This window comes from Dreissena polymorpha, chromosome 2, assembly GCF_020536995.1.
Source record: "Dreissena polymorpha isolate Duluth1 chromosome 2, UMN_Dpol_1.0, whole genome shotgun sequence".
Classification (NCBI taxonomy): Eukaryota; Metazoa; Mollusca; class Bivalvia; order Myida; family Dreissenidae; genus Dreissena; species Dreissena polymorpha.
In genome coordinates this window covers 144,864,328-144,883,901 of record NC_068356.1, presented here as the reverse complement: position 1 = coordinate 144,883,901, position 19,574 = coordinate 144,864,328, and the positions used below count along the sequence as shown (strand labels likewise).

At 34.3% G+C, this 19,574-nt stretch overlaps 2 protein-coding genes across 33 annotated transcripts in view; both read right to left on the bottom strand.

The window, feature by feature from the left end:
• LOC127869326 (uncharacterized) overlaps positions 1–18,238 on the bottom strand; it is an 81,962-nt gene extending 63,724 nt beyond the window's left edge. For 28 of the 32 annotated variants that reach the window (XR_008044514.1, XR_008044513.1, XM_052411791.1 and 25 more), the window contains exon 1: positions 17,651–18,085. The gene's annotated coding sequence lies outside the window, so the exon portion shown is untranslated. The other 4 variants (XM_052411793.1, XM_052411792.1, XM_052411794.1 and 1 more) reach the window with 4 other exon arrangements.
• On the bottom strand, positions 4,835–5,890 carry LOC127870154 (tigger transposable element-derived protein 4-like). Its single transcript, XM_052412811.1, has one exon. It carries the CDS (start codon positions 5,888–5,890, stop codon positions 4,835–4,837), a length of 1,056 nt encoding a protein of 351 aa, XP_052268771.1.
• Positions 18,239–19,574: the final 1,336 nt, after the last annotated feature.

Sequence of the window (19,574 nt, the reverse complement as noted above, 5' to 3'; positions counted from 1 at the left end):
CCGCTTTAAAAGACTGATTCCATGTAAATGTGACTTTTTCACACAAAAGAAAGTAATGATTTAAAACAACAAAGTATATACTGCATAAGAGTTTATGTGTTTTCACTTTCAATCTCAATAGTGACTGTGATGTCCTATGGCAAAACAAATTATAGGACTATATACTACATATCCAAATCTACTACAGCGTCAAACCATACACTATAATATCCACAATCCCAATTATCAATTTTGCTACCAACACGTAAGTGGGCATTAATTCCATAATATGTACTGCTTTACATAACGAAATTTGCATTAAGAATAATGTTAAATACCATGCATATGCGTATAAAATCTCAAATCCAAGTGAATCAAAGTTTAGCAAAAAATTATATTAAGAGTTAAGACTAACAAGCATGTATTTTCTTCTTCCTACACAATTCAAATAATCTTGTGGTTAATCCTTTCCCCATCAGAAACAAAGTGAAAATGCCAGCATAAAACCACAGCCTGCAAGTACTCCAGGCTGTTCAGGTTTTATGTTGTTTGTTGGTCATCACTCTTAGGGTTGGAAATGAAGCCTTTAAAACATGATTCTAGTAAAGAAGAGTTTACATTTAATTAGATTTGATAAGGGACTACAAGGACATCAAAGTGCTGTTTATAAGTGGTAAAGGGTTACTGTAAATGCCAATTCACCACACAAATTTTATTACATTTGATAAGGGACTACAAGCGCATCAAAGTGCCTTTATAAGGGTTAAAGGGTTGAATGTAATGTGAATTTCACCAGACAAAACAGGACCAGATCACAAGATATAATGTCATAAAGATGCAATTGTTCTATTTTACTGAAAAATAGACAAGGAACTGTGACCTCTGTTTTTAATGGTATGTGTTTTTTAATGTTTTATTTTTTGTAGTTCTTACTATTGTGACTCGTTAAATCTGAACAAAAATGCCTTTAAAAAATTCCTTTTACCTTAAAAAATAAATCTTCACCAGTCAAAAACCAGAAATTTAAATGCCCTATTTGATCTAACACACTGTTTTATTGATACAGATTTCATCAAGCAACTTGCTCATAGTTTCACAAAACTACTCACTTTTTATTTCTTCATATGCCGATTCAGAGATTTTTGGAATGAAATTGATGCATCTTTTCTTTGAATTTGTTATTTTTAGAATCTAGAATTTTGTCATGTTTACCAGCTTTTGAAAGGGCGGTTTACCATTACTTTCAAAAGAACGAAAAAATCACTGTTGCGATAAACTACACGATCACATAACCATACAAAGCAACAAACACACACTTAATAGTCACTTATACTAAAATTCCACACATTTAGTATTCCTGGAAGGCATCCCACTTAAATATATGTAATCACTTACTGTAGTTGGTTAAAACAACTTCATTTAGCTTCATCACAAATGTTGTTTTAGGGTAAACAAACATAGTGTAACGCACATAATTTCAGTGGCTACTTTCAGGGCTCTCGCTAGGATTTTAAAACAGGAGTCCATGGACTCCTTCCTTGAAAAAAGCAGGAGTCCAAAAGGAAAAAGTAGGAGTCCAAAGGGAAAAAGTAGGAGTCCAGTTCTATTCTGCACACATCTTCAAATTTTTCAGCAAAATATACATAATTTTCTTATTGGTTTTATTATTAAAAACCCACATTAACAAAAACTAAGTAAGAAACACAACACAAAAAATTTACTTTTCAGACCTATAATATTAAAATAATACTAAAATGTAATGAACCTTTGTGATGGTGTTCCAGTTTAAACATGTATAAGATTAACATACATGTAAGATTAACAGTTTCAAATTTCTCAACTGTGAAAACAAAACGCAACGTGTCAAGTTGCAAATCCATAATTGAACTTGCCCTATTTCAACGTGCATAAAATCATGCATGTCCTATCTGTAAACAAAACCGCAATATGAAACAATCATTAAGCTCATTTACATTTAGAGAAATTTGAAATATATATACGCACATACTCATAATCAAGTTCAAAATAAGACTGACTTGTACTGACATAGGATATGTTCTCGTAGTTGTTTTTGTGTTACCTGTTTTGTGCTACCTGAACATAATGTCTAACCAAGATCAGAGGTCAACACACAGTTATATAAAACTTAGGGGCGGAGCGTTGCTACTCTAGGCGTGGCGTAGAGACATTATCTAAATTCACAATAACAAACTTAAGCACCGACATGGTAAATATCTGTGTTAACCGTAACACATCCTCGGAATAGGGTGTGGCACCATATCAAAATTTACAACACGGTATCATCATATTCTACAACTATGTTTCAAAATTAATCGATTATCAAAGACAAAAATGCTTCATAAAACAGCTTACTTTGAATGTGTTTATATATTCCAGCTTTAATTCCATAAAATTATTGTTTTAAGCATTTCTTGAAAATGTGTCCTTCCTTAAATGATCCAGGTGAGATTCACTATTTGTAAATTAATGACACAACTTAAAACAAATCAATACCAAAGCAATCCTTGCCAGCTATGTACTGGTATGTGGTGAGACAGCAAGGTCTGAATCATTATAGATCCAATACAATATATATAGCCTTAGTATAGGCTCAGAATTGCAGCATTCTCATATACAGGCTGCACAATCCTTCTTTTCCTACTTTCTGACCTATTGGTTTCTATGGTAAACTGGAAAACAAACATCTCAAATTGAGTATATCATTTGAATAAAATACATGTACTGAGTGTGTTTTTTGTAACAACCAGTAACAGAAGAAAAGACCTTGCTGAAAAGTTAATAAGTTATTGGCTAATGCCACAGAAATTCACTTGCTCATCACAGTCATGTATTTTTGTCTATTCTTTTAATTTCACTAAACAGTTAATGTAATGTAAAACAATTTTCAAAAGTTGAAACATTTCAAGATGGAAAATTACAGGTGGTCACTATCACACACTAGTCAACTTCAAAACTTTACATTAACCCAACTTGCACATCAGTTCAATAAGCCAATGTTCACATAAAATGTTTAGGATGTCCACTTAAATCAGGCTACAGGTCACTTGTGTGGCTGGTATATCTCAATATGGTAATAAACATGTCAATAATATAAACACATTAAGTGTTTCTGATGTGCTATTTGTCATAATCAATTGTAAGCGGTTGCATTCAAGAATAAGTGTACAATTTACTAACAAATATTATCTAATAACTATTCAGAAGTTACGACAGATACATGTACAGTGACAGTGTAAGACATTCTGCTTCTTATCAGGGTTGTCAATAACTTTTGAGCCAACAGACCCAAATGTGAAACCAACAGGCCTTCTAGGAGGGTAAGGGGGGCATGCTTCCCCTGAAAATTTTAAAATTAAGCACTTGATTTCCTGCATTTTGGGCCATTTTATGGCTATTTTAGTGGTTAACCAGGCACTTAAATTTGATCATTTTTGTGTGCATTTTATGAATTATAGCTTTTTTAACTGATAAAAGATAAATGAAAAAAGCTCTTTATTACTTTTGTAAAATTTTAACTCAACATGTGATAAACAGAACGTCAAAATATTTTACTGCTTTTTGACCGATTCCAATATGCGTTTTTCATTGTTGTTGTTGTAATGCGTTAAGGGAGATAATGAAGCGACGTCCTTGCTTAATAGCAAATAGGAGCTTGCTTAATAGCAAATAGGAGCCAAATTATCAAAAAGACACGCACATTTCGAAAAGTCAATTGCCGATTTTTCAAATCTGAGCGATTTTCAACCGGCCAAAATCTGGCCGATTAGGCCGGCGGCCGGCTCTTATTGAAAACCCTGCTTTTATTATCCTTTTTTTCTGCGTCTTATATTATCCTTTTTATCTGACTGTTTTTGTCAAGAATAATTGGTAACTGTGGAGGCCCATAGGCAGTGAAACTTTTGGGGCCCACGGCCATGGCCCCTTGTCAGCCCAGTGCTTACTAGAACGATATTTCCCAGTCGATTTTCACCATCAAAACAATACGGTTTTCAAATAATAAACGATTGTCAATTGGTAAGACAATGTCAAGCCTTCAATCGTAACACAATATTGACATAAAATAATTGGCTTTGTCAATTTATTAGATGAGGCTAAGTAAGCAAGTGAAACAAGAAACATAATTTATATTCAATTGAATTTGGAATGCCTGTAGAGAAACAAGATATGGACATTTAACCCTTTCCCACTTAGAAGCAAGATGAAAATGGCTGCATATGAGCAAACAGCATAAAACCATAACAGCCTGCTTCAACTCGCAATCTGTTCAGGTTTTAAGCTGTTTAACGCTGATCATCAGTATCTAAGGTTTAGAAATGAAGTCTTTCAAACTTGAATATACAGTCTAACCTGTCTTCAGAGACCACCCAAGGTGAATCTAGGAAGTGGTCTCTTAACTGAGGTGGTCTCTGAGTACAGTTTGACCTGTCAGACCAGTTGGTCGTTGTTAATGCAACACATTAGCATATGTCAGTACATGCATGTGTATCTCGCTTTAGTATGTACATTATACATTCAAATATATGTTGAGTGTTCGTTTTTATAGAAATATATACAGAAAAAAAAGTTGTTTGTTGTTTAATTGTATTTAATATATTAATATACATTTATTTAATAAAAAAATACATAAACATATTTACCTAATACATCAAACTTTACATACAAATAAATACAAATTAAACCACTACAAATACAATATGTAACAGTCATATAATTAAACAATTAAAATTGCAATAATACATACATATCAAATAAAAAGCATACATATCAAGCATAGCAACAATGAACATTATATTTACATGGAACAGCATACACATATTTACACATTACAACAATATTAAGATGGCCTGAAAAAGAAATCCTCAATCTTAGTCTGTTTCACCTTCTCTCCATTCATGGCTATATCCCCTATCTGGTTGCTGGCTTCCATCAATGTCGCTAGTAGATCATGGTGCCCTTTCTTCACTGCCCAGTCCTTCAGTTTTCTGCTCATTTCCACTACCTCACTCATGGAGAGTGTTGTTTCTGATGTCGTCGCTTCCTCTTCTGTTGGGTTTGTGTCATCTTCCTCGTCACATCCATCTTCTTGTAGAATTTCCGGTGCTGACTTCTTCCATTCGTCCATGTCCGTTGCGCATGTTGTGAAGTCCCTGTCAATGTTGATGAGGTCCTTCACTTCACACCCAAATAAATCATGTGCTAATTTGTGCATGATGAGAGGCAAGTCGTCCTCAACATCATCACATTCACTTTTGTCACTTTTGTCACTTGTAATGTTTTCACTAACACTTTTTTCACGGTCATCTGCACATTTTTCACTGTCACTAGCACTAGCACTTTTTTCACTGTCACTCATAAATCCGCATTTTGCGAAACACTTGCCGATCGTCTCCGTCGTTGTCTCCTTCCATGCGCTTATGACCCAGTAGATAGCTTGTAGGATGTTAACCTCTTTCAGAATTTGAGGTCCGGTGGTCGCCGACGATCTTTCCAGCTCCATCATCACGTGTTGTAGTTGACGTTTTCTGTACTTTAGCTTCATTGTCTGTATGATCCCTTGGTCCATGGGTTGTATCACTGATGTTGTGTTTGGAGGAAGGAACTGTAGCTTGATGTTGGTTAGTGTGATGCGAGGGTGTGATGGTGCGTTGTCTATGAATAATATGACGTGTCTTTTGGCATGTCGCATCCGCCGATCAAACCACTTCAGCCAGTCTTCCATTATCCCGGTCGTCATCCACGTCTTTTTGTTGTTGTAATACCGTATCGGCAATTTGTCGGGAGTAACTGACCCAAAACATCTCGGTTTTTTTGATTTCCCGATGATGATTGGGGGCAGCTTATCTCCCGTTACCGAGGCACATAAACCCACAGTGATGCGCTCCTTCGCCATCTTCCCGCCGGCACATGTCTCGCCTTCCTTGAAGAACGTCGCACTGAAAATATTAAAAAAGTAATTTTGAAATATAAAATTATAATTTATTTGTTTATTTATTTATATTTTCATTTATTTATGTGTTTTATTATTAGGGTGTTTTAATTTTTTTCTTACCTTGTGCAAACCGTTACAAACTTACCTTTGAGTAAATATAGTCATTGTAATTAAAACAATTATTTGCAAACTTTAAGTACACAAATAATTAATGTCAGCCGAGTTTTCACAGTTTGCTCCCGATAACAGCGTGCAAGCGTGGATGCCAATTAGCGGATTATCACCTGCATTGTTAGTTGAGTGTCACCATCGCTTAGCAACTTCACTGCGAGACTGCAAAATGGTCGCTTACTGTCGTAACGAGTCTTAATTTGTAAGAAAAACAATGGTCGTTGGTCGCGGATTTAAGGTGGTCGTTAAGTAAAGCCATTTTTAATTGATTTTAGCTTGGGAGGAATTAATAACGGTCGTTTAGCGAGGTGGGTCGCTAAATGCAAGTGGTCGGATGTGCAGGTTAGACTGTAGTAACAAAGGTCTTTAATTATATTTAACTTTATAAGTGAATACAAATGCGTCAAAATAGGTATCTAAGTGGTAAAGGGTGAACTTAAGCAATTTTTTAAAGGGATCTTTTCACGCTTTGGTAAATTGACAAAATTGAAAAAAGTTGTTTCAGATTCGCAAATTTTCGTTTTGGTTATGATATTTGTGAGGAAACAGTAATACTGAACATTTACCATGCTCTAATATAGCCATTATATGCATCTTTTGACGATTTTAAAACCTAAAAATTATCAAGCGTTGCAACGCGAAACGATTGAATAATTTGGAGAGTTCTGTTTTTGTCGTTAAATTTTGTGAAACTACGAAGATTGCTTATATAAGGTATAAAATACGATTAGTATGTGTACTCGGCGGAATAGCTCAGTAGGTAAGAGCGTTTTTACTTCAGGACTCTGGCAGGACTACAGGGGTCACTGGTTCGAAACCTGCTCCGGGCAATGTTCTTTTCCTTTTTTTTATTTTATTCTTGATTTTTTACTGGAGCTTTTACGATCCAATGTTTACATTTATCAATATAAAGCATTTAATGAATAAGTTAAAAAATGCCAAAATCTGTGAAAAGGCCCCTTTAATAACAAAAAGTCATCCACCATGGCATGCTGCAACCTTATCAAGTTATGTAGATTCCATGCCCTGTTCTCTATTTACCAGTAAACTCACCAAATGGCAAATTCTAACTTCTTTTTTTCTAAAAAACATTGTTTACTGCTAACACCACAATTGTTCACACAAACATTGAATTTAAGACTCCATATAAAATGAGTTAAACATGTGATCCCTACATAGTTCATGTTAAATTCATTACAACTTTAGCACTCTGGTTTAATATGATATGGGTTAATGGTATTAATTAAACATCAAGCAATAGAAACTTAAGACAACCGCACATAGGCCACATAACCAGTTACTTCAGCTACATGCAATTTACAAGCACAATATTGTGGGCAAATGTCAAGCCAAATTAGCTCATTTAATGAAGTGTTTTGGGCAAATAGCTTACTTGAAAGTTATCTAGTACATCAAACCAGACTTCTTGAAAGCTCAGAAAGATACAGTAATGGGTGCAACCCCATGTCAAAAACTGCCACAGCAAAATGAAATCTGCTGGATCTTAAAATACACTTAAAGTCTCATGTTTTGTTGTATATGAACAATAAAACGCAAGAGCTATGTTAAATATCTTCAACAAAAACCCTTAATTCTTTGTTTGTAACAATTCCTTTAACATGAAATGTACACCTATCCCTGCAAACAACGGTTCATGATCTCATGTTCCCATCAAAGCATGAGTCAACAAATCATTATTGAACTTTAGATTGTTCAATAGCAGTGTACTTCATGTTGCATTTCAAGGACTTCACATGAACTTCTTGAACAAGGGCAATAACTCTGAAACTATGTCTACAGATAAGCCAGTTGAGGTTCTCATTGAACTATGCACTTCAAGTCTTCCTTTCAATCTTCCCTATCAATGTACAAAGTTTCATTTAACCCTTTGCATGCTGGGAAATTTGTCGTCTGCTAAATTGATGTCTGCTGGATTTCTAAAATCATCATTTTGTTCACTTTTTTTCAAAGACCTATATCAAAATCGCAAACAGTTTGGATCCTGATCAGACAACATGTTTTGTGGCGTCTGATCTGGATCCAAACTGTTTGCAACTAGGCCTTTAAAATTCGGTTCCAGCGCTTAAAGGGTTAAATCTCTTATATACTCAAACTGTTATGATTCTCACAAGGAGTGGGATACAATGACAGACAGACGGACAGATGATACAATACTATAATTATGTTTTCATAATGGGAGAATAAAATATTTTGAGAACACGAAAAGCATACGATAAAGCGGAACTGCAGTCAACTAGTGCAATATAAGTTGATTTTATTTAGAAACAATAATGTGGAATTAGGACCATGATCAGTTGTCGGAACTTCTTTGTAAATAAATATTGGACCAAATGAGAATTTACTGGTATTGTCTATCAGTTTGATCGTTTTCTGGAAGTATGCATAACGTTATTGATCAGTTGTAATTATGTTGGATTATTTGATAATTGTGAACACTAGAAAAGCGTTATGTATACAGTTATCGATAAGATTCGGTTTATATGCATGAATTGGCGAATCATCGATGTCACTGCACGGACTCTAGATTACACGGATATGAAACGGGACCGTTACGCCAAATATCTTGTTGTGTCTAAGTCACGTGACCGTGTCGTATCTGTCGATCTTTTATCGAAGCGCCGATGTTATACATTTGATGTACCCACTCACGTATTTTGTTAAATTATAGTTTCATTTCTAGGCCGATTTTGACAAATTATATATCATTAGAAAGCTTACGTAATGTAGTTTTCAGATATAGAAATATATATATTAAGTTTTTCTTCTGATTTTGGCAGCTCGGCGAGTTATAACTTTAACTTTTGCAAATATCATACCGTTTTGGAGTTTTAGAATCTAGATTTACGGTTGACATGTTCGTACTTTATACCGATTTGTAGCGTTTATATTTGGAGTTCAGTTTTAAAAATAACATCTTGCTTAGGAGAATAGAATTCTGTATATGATAGAAAAAAAATTGGTCTAAAAATGAAAGCAAGTAAGGAATGAAGGCGGAAATAAGTAGCGCGCGGTCCTAACGAACCGAACTGATGGCGAGTATGCTTTTGTTTAGATACCGGCCATTGAATTTCCTTTGCCACGATTATTATATTTTTTATGGAATATATTGAAATATTTTGTTCTAGAGACATATCCATAAAGCTAAGTATTAATGAAGCTTAATAAATTTACGATTTCAGCTCTTGATTATAACACAGAAAGGGTGTTAATTTTATGATGAAACAGCGTATACAAATGTATAGCGGACCCTCTTGATATTTTTCGGCTTTGCATACTTCAAATATGATGGGTGTCAAAACATTCATCGTTTGTTGTTTATTATCAAAAAAGTAATTATGTAAAATTATATGAAAGGTTATTAACCATAAATTATCAATTAATTAAAATTATTTAAAGATTCTTGAAAATCACGGTCAACTCTCTATGCATGTATATTGAAATATCTTTATAAGTTAACAGAGTTATAAATATATAGAATTCTAAATTAAAACTCTGTATTATTTGTATTTTTCGGAAAGATTATTTAACCCCGTTGTGGTCAAATGAGAATGCTGTTTTTAATTATGTTGTTCCGTACACTACCATACACTCTTTATAGGACTACGAAATGACGGAGTTTTTTTTACCGGTACCCGCTAAATACGTTAAATGTTAAGTATTAGATTTTTTAAATGTTTAAAATGTACATGTATAGGTATTAAGCACTTATAATTATTGTGATTTAGCTGGCTGACATCTATACAGTATTTAGTTTATGGCAATCTGTATGGGCAGATGACTATAAATGTTTTCAATACGCTACATATCTAATAAACGCAAAATTGAGTATTTGGCGTTACATTACTCCAAGAAATGACCACTAATACCACGAGAAGACATGGAGGTATCATAAAAAGTGTAATCTGACCAGACATTGCCACCTGTGGTTAGGGACCAATATACAAGTATAGGTCCCTGCTGTGGCGTATGACACCATAGTGTTATTTAGTATTGGTCGGCACAGTTTCTGATCATAACGAGATAATTGGTTTGTGCTGAACACTGGGCAATAAAACCACAGATCTATCAATAAACAAGATTATTGAGATATCTTTTTTTTGAACACCGCGATACAAATGCTCAAACCATGGACTCTAGATTACACGGATAAGAAACATGGCAACATTCTCAGAATCATCACTGCTATATGTGTAATCACCTAACAATTCGTCTAAAAATAATTTATATATTTGAGTTGAAGACGATGTACTGTTGTTTAAGTCTGAATAAACTATCTGTCTGCCTGTCTAAATCCAAGCCGTCATCGTCCCGGTGAAAAAAAATCTGATTTTCAATAGTTGGACATGATGCACCTGATGTCAAAATACGAAATGACCTGCGTAACACGGACCGTGATTTTCAAGAATCTTTAATAAATTGATAATTTAAGGTAAATAACATTTCAAATAATTATAGATAATTACCTTGTTGATAATAAACAGCAAACGATGAATGTTTTTGACACCCATTTTATTTCAAGTATGCATGCAAAGCCGAATAATATCGAGAGGGTCCGCTATATACGCTGTTTCATCATAAATTTTACACCCTTTCTGTGTTATAAACAAGAGCTGAAATCGTTAATTTATAAAGATTCATTTATAATAAGCTTTATTGATATGTTTCGTGAACAAAATACTACAATATATTCCATAAAAAATATAATAAGATGGCAAAAGAAATTCAATGGCCGGTATCTAAACAAAAGCATAATCGCCAAGACCGTAGCATCAGTTCAGTGCGTTAGGAACGCGCGCTACATTTTCCCGCCTTCATTCCTTAATTACTTTCGTTTTTAAACAAATTTTTTTTCTATCGTATACAGAATTTTTAAAACTGAACTCCAAATATAAACGCTACAAATTGGTATTAAGTACGAACATGTCAACCGTAAATCTAGATTCTAAAACTCCAAAACGGTATGATATTTGCAAAAGTTAAAGTTATAACTCGCCGGGCTGTCGAAATCAGAAGAAAAACTTAATATATATTGATATATCTGTTTACTACGTAACGTAAGCTTTCTAATGATATATAATTTGTCAAAATCGGCCTAGAAATGAAACTATAATTTAACAAAAGACGTGAGTGGGTACATCAAAATGTATAACCTCGGCGCTTCGCTGTACGCTAATCGTAAAAGATCGATAGCCACAACACGTTAAAACGCGCGGTGGTAAAACATAAAATGTGTATTTCTTGTGTTTAACTCGCTATAAATCCATTAATAACAACGGGAATATACTAAAAGTTATATTTTTTTGAAAGAGGAATTAATAAGCAACAAGATAACGTATACACCAATAAAATCGGATGAATAGTTTTTGCATAAGATTGAATTTACTACAGTAAGGGTCAAATACTCGATTCATCTCCTGTCAATATACACTCCGTGGTCACTGATATCCACTGCGATCACGGCGAATCGCGGCGAATCACGGCAAAATTGAGGGGAATCAGCGCGAAGATTATCTTGCTCTCGCGCGACGGCGGAATGACGAATCATGTGAAATTGCGGTGATTTTCCACTCAAAAGCGAACTGTCCACCTTGACTCCGCGAATTAGGCAACAATCACGGGTCGCGTAGTGTATTGGTCACATTTAGTTATAACCGCTAGAGGAGTGGGGAAACAAACATCAAATACAATAATCAAGATGAGGTGATATGCGTTTTTGCAAAGCCACAAGGTCATGGATAGGGTAGGCTCACTTCCCCACTAGAAATATCTACCACAGAAATTGTTGATTCCAATGATTTTGAAGTATGATTTTCTTTCAGACAAATTAGGATTGTATTCAGAGAAATTTTAAATGTATTAAATGTGGGAGGAATTTTTCATTCATCATACATGAAAATAAAAAGAGACGTGTTTGTCAGAAACACAATGCCCCCTATTGCGCTGCTTTGAAATAAAATTTAAATACCGTATATCATTTGGCAGGTTTCGAAATTATCTCTCTTTTAAAGATTATAACTTCCTGTTTTTTTTTTACTTCTGACCTTGAAGGATAACCTTAACCTTGACCTTTCACCACTCAAAATGTGCAGCTCCATGAGATACACATGCATGCCAAATATCAAGTGGCTATCTTCAATATTGCAAAAATTATGGCCAATGTTAAAGTTTTCGGATGGACTGACAGACGGACGGACAGACAGTTCAAATGCTATATGCCATGCTACCGGGGGAATACAAATTTAAGTAGTAACTAAGATTTTCATATACACACTTATACTAGGGCTTTAGTCCATGATTAAGTTACAGTCTCAACACGTTGTTCAAATCATGTATAATCTGACCTTTGCCTAACCTCTACATGTAAGTGGCATGACCTTGACATTCATGACAGGTGTTTTTCATACACCTGGTAAACATGTTTAAACTATTTTAAAATTGCTTTACAAATGAGGAAGTGGTATTCTCATAGAACTTTATTAAGCCTCAATTCAACCTTTGACCTATATCTGTGACTGCAAGCTTAAGATGTGCTTCAATGTGAAACAATCATTTTTTTTAATATAAATATTTATGTTAATATTGATCATTTAGATGTTTTTCAATGTAATTTAATCTCCATTTTAGGAATAAATTACTTTGTATATTTTCACCCATTAAAACCTCAAGTTTATAATCTATTTCGATACATAAAGGGGCCGGCCTAATTTCAAATTTGAGGGAGAAGTCACTTCTCTCTTGTCTCGGATTAGGGATAAGTTTATAATTATATATTCACATTAAATGCATTATTTTACTATTTGAAATTATTTAATATTGAATGCAAAATGTAAACTATGTATTATTCACATTCAATTATATTATTATATTATATTGTTAATTGAATTGTTGACAATCAAGTAAAAATAAAACAACAAAACAAACAATTCACATGACTTACAGCATTCAAATGTGCATGAAAGTGCATTATATTATAATTATACTTAATTCCACATCCCAACCAATATACAAAGAAAATATTTATTTATTGTTTGCGTTTGGGGTAAAGTTTCATAGTACCAATGTAAAATTTAATATCTTTGTTTTCTGTACAATACATTATGTATTATACTATACCTTGCTATCATATTTCCAATTGAAACAACAATAACTGTAAATATCATGTTATACCAGTAACTTACTAGAGGAAAAATTGAATCTTTCTGTAGGAGCCTTTTACAGTAACTTTATGTGTTAATCATTCCAGGACCGTACCCAGGCAATGGGCCCATGCCCCCCCAGCTGGCTGTCAAGAAATTTATGCAAAATATTCACTCATGAAAGGGCCCAAAGTACGCTTTCCTTAAATACAAAAGAGCAAATGTACCTGATCAGTCAATTACACCTTGTGATCCTGAATGCTTCATATATCAATGGTTGATGTAACACGTCTTTTGATTGGGCAAGGAAAGAGAAGCAGGGAATGGAAGCAACGGATACAGGAGGTCGTAAGTCTGAACATTTCTGACCTTAATAATTTGTGAAAAACAAATAATATTGGAAGCAATTAGAGAGGTGATATAAATAATCGTCATAAATTTGAAGTGGATCATTTCTTTGTCCAAGTCTAAGGCCCATAACTTTGCCAAAAAACAATGGACCAAAACGAAACTCATACCTCATCTGTCATGTAGGTAGACGCACACACAAAATACTAGTCCATATAAAAGTACTTCCATATGCACCCAGGGGTTTTTTTGGGTTGTGGGGGAAGGGGCCTTTAGCCCTTATGTGGGGGAAATTTTACGCGGGATTTTCCACTTTGGGGAAAAATTAAGCGTGGGAATTTTCGCGGCGTTCCCCTTTTTGGGGGATTTGTTTACTTACTCTCTCATTATTACAATACATGTGTACATGTTTGAACTATATTCATTGTTTTTTCATAATTTATTACGTTTGGCAAGATTAAATTGAAATAGAATTGAGATATTAAAATCATGAGACCCATCTTTCTATTAAAAAAAAAAAAAAAACATTTATTTTTTTTAGGGGGAATTTTTGGTTCTGAAAGGGGAAAAAACCAGCCTTGTTTGGTGGGGGAAGACGCCGATATTCGGCGTCTGTTATATAAGGTAAAAAAAACAACTTGGCACCCCTTCATAAACACAATTGCAGTTCTGCGCAGAGATTCGGTGCCCATCACTAAACAGATGTCATTCTTTACCAATTATGGAAAGCGATTTATAAACTTCAAAAACGCATTAAATTTACTTGAATGGCAGCACACAAACGTAATCCTTTGCATGCAACCTAAAAAACAGGACAATGTTTTAACACACTATTCTTGCTGACATTTTCATTTTTAAATTTGGAACAGTGTAAATATTCGACATTGTTATCGACTTAGGCTACATCTAGCATCACAATGTGCAAAATATTGGTGTACTGCGACCTAACCAATAGCGACACTTTAAGTTAGCAACATTACAACAGTTTTCCAATATGGCGGATAGAGCGTACAAAAGAATAACAAAGTAAACAAGACTATTGCAAAGCAATAAAAGTCCCCTACCTTCGCAGGATCCACCATTTTCTGCAATATTTGTAGTTTATTTGTTGCCATAGCAACCAGATTTCTTTATGTAGGAACAAAATGAAATGACGTGCATAATCTCCATATTGTCATCTGTCCATGTTTCAAGTTTCATGGAAAAATATAAAGAACTTGTAAAGTTATCGCAAGATCCAGAAAAGTGTGAAAGACTGACAGACACACAGAGCGCAAACCATAAGTCCCTCTCCAGTTTCACCGGTAGGGCACTAATAATAAAAAGCAATTTCGTATGTCTTGCTTTAATGGTACCATTTGCATGATTGTGTGCATTCAACAGATAAGCGTTGATAAGTTTTTGCAGTATCAGTATTCCCTAGCCCTTGCAGTGGTCAGGGTTTTACGGGACGCGAAATTCTGCGTCAAATACGCATAAAACGCCAGTCAGGACTTAATTTGCGTCCCATTTGACGCACAATCATTTTGATATATTGGTTCTCCTAATATCAACAAGAAACTCTGACAGACAACTGCAGTGTGTAATTTTCTAGAAGGATGTACATGTACGAGTTGTCTGGCTTGTTGATTTATCGACCAATGGTGCACCTGCTGTTGCTAGTTGCAAAAGTCCCGAAGAGAGATGTGAGCTATTTATGTCGCTATGAAAGAAAAGCTTACTGAGGTTATGATAGCTTATTATCTGGCAAGCAAGATTTAAATATAAAAATAATACAATTTTTAATTGTATCCGTGTGTGTTTAATCTAGGCTATTGTTTATGTAAATAATCGATACTATACTTTTAACTACAGTCGATTGGTGTATAACGGATAGCTAAGGACTTTGAGTCTCATTTCAACGTAAACACCATGCATTCAGTAATTAAACCATTAAACCTAGATAGACACATGTCTTTCCTATTGAAACATGCCAGCGGTTTTAAATTTCCAAAAAATATTATTTGTTTACAGCGCGAATTTCATGGTACACTGTTTCAGCCATTACCGGATCGCTTAGGTCTTTATCGGATTACATGTGTATCGTGTTATTTCTTGAAATTTGACACAGCATTTGTAAAAAATAATTGCAATATATGTACATTTCCAGAAAGGAAATTCATTTCTGCGTTTAATAAGACCAAGTTCGTGGAAATCGCTGCACAATTGATGAAGTAATGGCTGTTCAAAGCAATGCACCCTATATTCGGGTCATTTTGAGTTGAATCTATATATAGATTTGATAATGGAAAATATGTTTTCAGAGAAATCGATTTTTCTTTATAATTTGATTATTTTTCATTAATAATGATGTTTTCACTTATTAATATCATAGATTCATAGCCACACGCTAACCACATGTGTATTGGACAACTTCAATTGAGTTTATATTTATTTTGAGACAATCCCCACATTCCTGAATATGGGTCACCACATGTCCGTTATTCACTAAATCCTGAGTTGCAGCTTTCATGCTTATTTTATATGGTACGCATCAATCTGGTTTCTGAGCATTCTTACTTTTGTAAAGGACACATAATACCAAAATATTACATCAATGAACATCATGTTTATCAAACAAAATCTGCAGAATTCAAGAAACCATTCGTCTGCACTTTTTCTGTTGTCACAAAAACAGTGCGTACATAACGTGACCTCGTTTTGCTTTCGAAAAAAGAAACAGTTGTTAACATTGACACACATCAACAAAAACATGAATCCACTTAACAATGAAAGGCTTTTTGTATTCAATTCATAGAAAACTATAAATCTTAACATAAATTAAAGTATTTTGCAAAAAACGTTTAAGCTATCCGTTACTCACTAAAATCCGCTATACACCAATCGACTGTAATTGACTTTGACACAGCCAGCATATTTATTGGGACCCTAGCTAAAGAAACTTCAGCGTACAGTTTATATAGTATTGACAGACCTGTACGCTGAAGCAAACCCCGTATCGAAAGTAAACCAGAGTCGTAACATATTTATGTCACGCTATAAATCAAAGAAAGCTCATTTTCTTGGATACATTTCTACATATATTAGTGAATGAATATAAATTACTGCATCTGGGAATATTTTAAGGTTCAAATATTTCAAATGCATCTTACAATAGATGAAAATAACTCTCATCAGTCTGAATTCACAATTTTGACGCCATTGTCGCTTTGTCACGTGACGAGTTTTCATTTGGATACTTTCGGATCGACCTTGACATTTTTTGCTGAAATTGTAAACATTACTTTCGTTTTCTGAAATCTATTATTTGTGATTAACAACTTACGCATGGTGGATTATAAGACTGATTTCAGTGTGAATCAGGTAGTTTTAAATAATATTTACTTTGAGTTTGTATTAACACTACAATTTGTTTACAAAACAATCCAGAATAATCTAAAATACCGAGAAATGTCATTCTGAATTTGAAAACACTTGAGCACATGGTATGTTACTACAAATAGAAATAACGTCATATGACCGTGAAATCTCAGGAGATTTGCATTTCAAGAAAGTCTGTCACATCGTTGTTTTTCTCGATATGTAAGAGCAGAAAAGATAAATTTTAAATGTTTAAGATAGTATTTTGGGAAAGAATATATCAGTTAAATGTGAAAAATGTTAATCTTTCCGATCAAGTGGTTGCTTTGGGCCAATAACTGCATATAAAAGCTGTTGTGGACCGGTCTTTGTTAACTGTCAACTTTTCGGGAATTTCTGGTTGACTTTCCTAATGGGGTTGGTCCATAACTATAAAGTCGCGCCAGTCAAAAATCATAACAAGCGACATTTAAAGTTATGGTAGCCAGAACTATTGGGACCCCTATTGATATTGACTGGACCCCTGAAAATTATTAACTAGAGTCCTAGGGACCCCTAAAATTTGACATGAATGTAAAACCCTGAGTGGTGAACAAATTTTGCACCTTCTGACAATAGACAGCGCATTGCAACTCTCAGAAACCCTTTGGGTTATAAAGCTGAGAGTTGAATTATTGCAACATACCAAATACCAGGTTAAAATCTCCACACCAGGATACCAGCTCAGTGTTTCAAGTCCAACATTCCTGCATACGGCCTTGCATTCAACATTTACCTCCTTAACTTTAAAAATGAAGTCCCACACTGGGCCACGGTCCTCCTTTGTTATAGTTTGTACTGCTATGTTGTACCTTATTTATTATTAGTTCGAATAATCCAAGGTACGAAATAATGAAAATTACAACATTTGAATTTCCCACTTTTCACTTGATCTATCAATGAACTCTTCGATATTCCTTAACTATAATATAAGAATATATTCGTTAACTGTAAGTGTAAATAACAAAACTGTGAATCCCGCAACTTAAAAGTCTCAAAACAATAACATCCGCGTTGCGTATGCACCATGGTTTATTTAAAATAACGCAGTGACAATGTTATTTACATCCGTATACACTTAGCATACTTTACTTTGTAGTATGAACAGTTAAGCACTCATCAAACGCAGATGATGTGGTGATCGTATCACGCCTCCACGGTTTATTCGTACTGCCAAAACTTTCGCAAAAGTGCGAAACAAAAACAACCAATCTCCTACGCAGTGGTCTCCCTTATACTAGAAATGTTTTAGGTTACACGCCACTCGAAGGGAGGATTTGTTACTGTTGCTGGTTCCCTTCCTCCACTGAGCACATCACAGTGTCTCCTCTACTGAACTAAATTTTGAAATCCACTTAAAAGAAATAAGCACATGTTCGAATAGTTTTATTTTGAACTTGATTTTATTTATTTATTATCTTGAAAATTAAAAAAATGATGTGAAGGTATTCACATTTCAGCCCTGATTCATTTTTCTTTTTTTCGGCGTAGCTGTTTAACGTCACTTTTGACCTTACCTGACCTTTGTAATTGTCCAATAAAATTCAAATAAAATTTCCCGCGGCTAGACACAAATGAATACACTTCATTTTTTCCATTGGCTGATTTGAGCATACCACCAGAACATTGGAAACATGACCGCGTCTTTGAAACAATGTTTTACTGTGTGTTCAGCATGAAACAATTTTATCTCTAATGAAAAGGCTTGATAGTTAGAACAGTTTACCACTTAACTCTTGACATCAATACAGTTTGTGCGTGCACCTTTTATTTTCAGAGGATTGCCAGCGCCAGAGCGCTTGTACTTAAAGGCTATGTTCTCATATTTAGTAATTATTTCCATATTATTGTCTGTATACTAGTATATTTAAGTTCATAAAAGTATCGTTTTTCCCTCTCCTGATATTCGATTTTGCCAAACCATTTTAAATTGTTTTTAAAATTGAACATTTAACATGTAAAAGTATAAAGTTTTAAACAAGCCGTCGTTCCATAAGAGGAAGATTTTTAAACAAGAAGTCGTTCCAGCAGTGGCCTCACTTTAATGCATTGCATTCCAACCCACACGGTATCAGGGTCAGATCACGGCCAGTAAAATAATCGCTTTATAATATAGACGCTATCGCTAGGTGAACTGGAATTTTCCTTAGACCAGAAATATGTTCAATGAAGATTTTCAGCGATATAATAATGGTATGTCAATAATAGATTCTTCATGTGTTTTCAACAATACCATGATAAATATTATTTTTGATTAATTTAACAAGAATTATTCCACCATATTGACTAATATATTAAGCATTAGCGCGATGATTCTCGATACTGTTAATAATCGAATCAAATAGCAATGCCCGACAAACCACTAAAACAGGTTTGTTCGAAGAACGCCTGTATAAATATTTAAAATATGTACAGATACTTCACGTGTGGCTAGTTGACTCATATGTTTTAATTTCACTTCCATTTTTCTTTTGGTTTTCTCTTCTGTATTTATAGGTTTATGACCAGCAATATGTAATAATGTAAAATAAAAGCCGCGAAAACTCCGCGTAACATCCCGTACTGCGTGT

Coding starts and splice junctions, on each gene's coding strand:
- LOC127870154 (XM_052412811.1), bottom strand. CDS start 5,890: ATGGCGAAGGAGCGCATCACTGTGGGTTTATGTGCCTCGGTAACGGGA.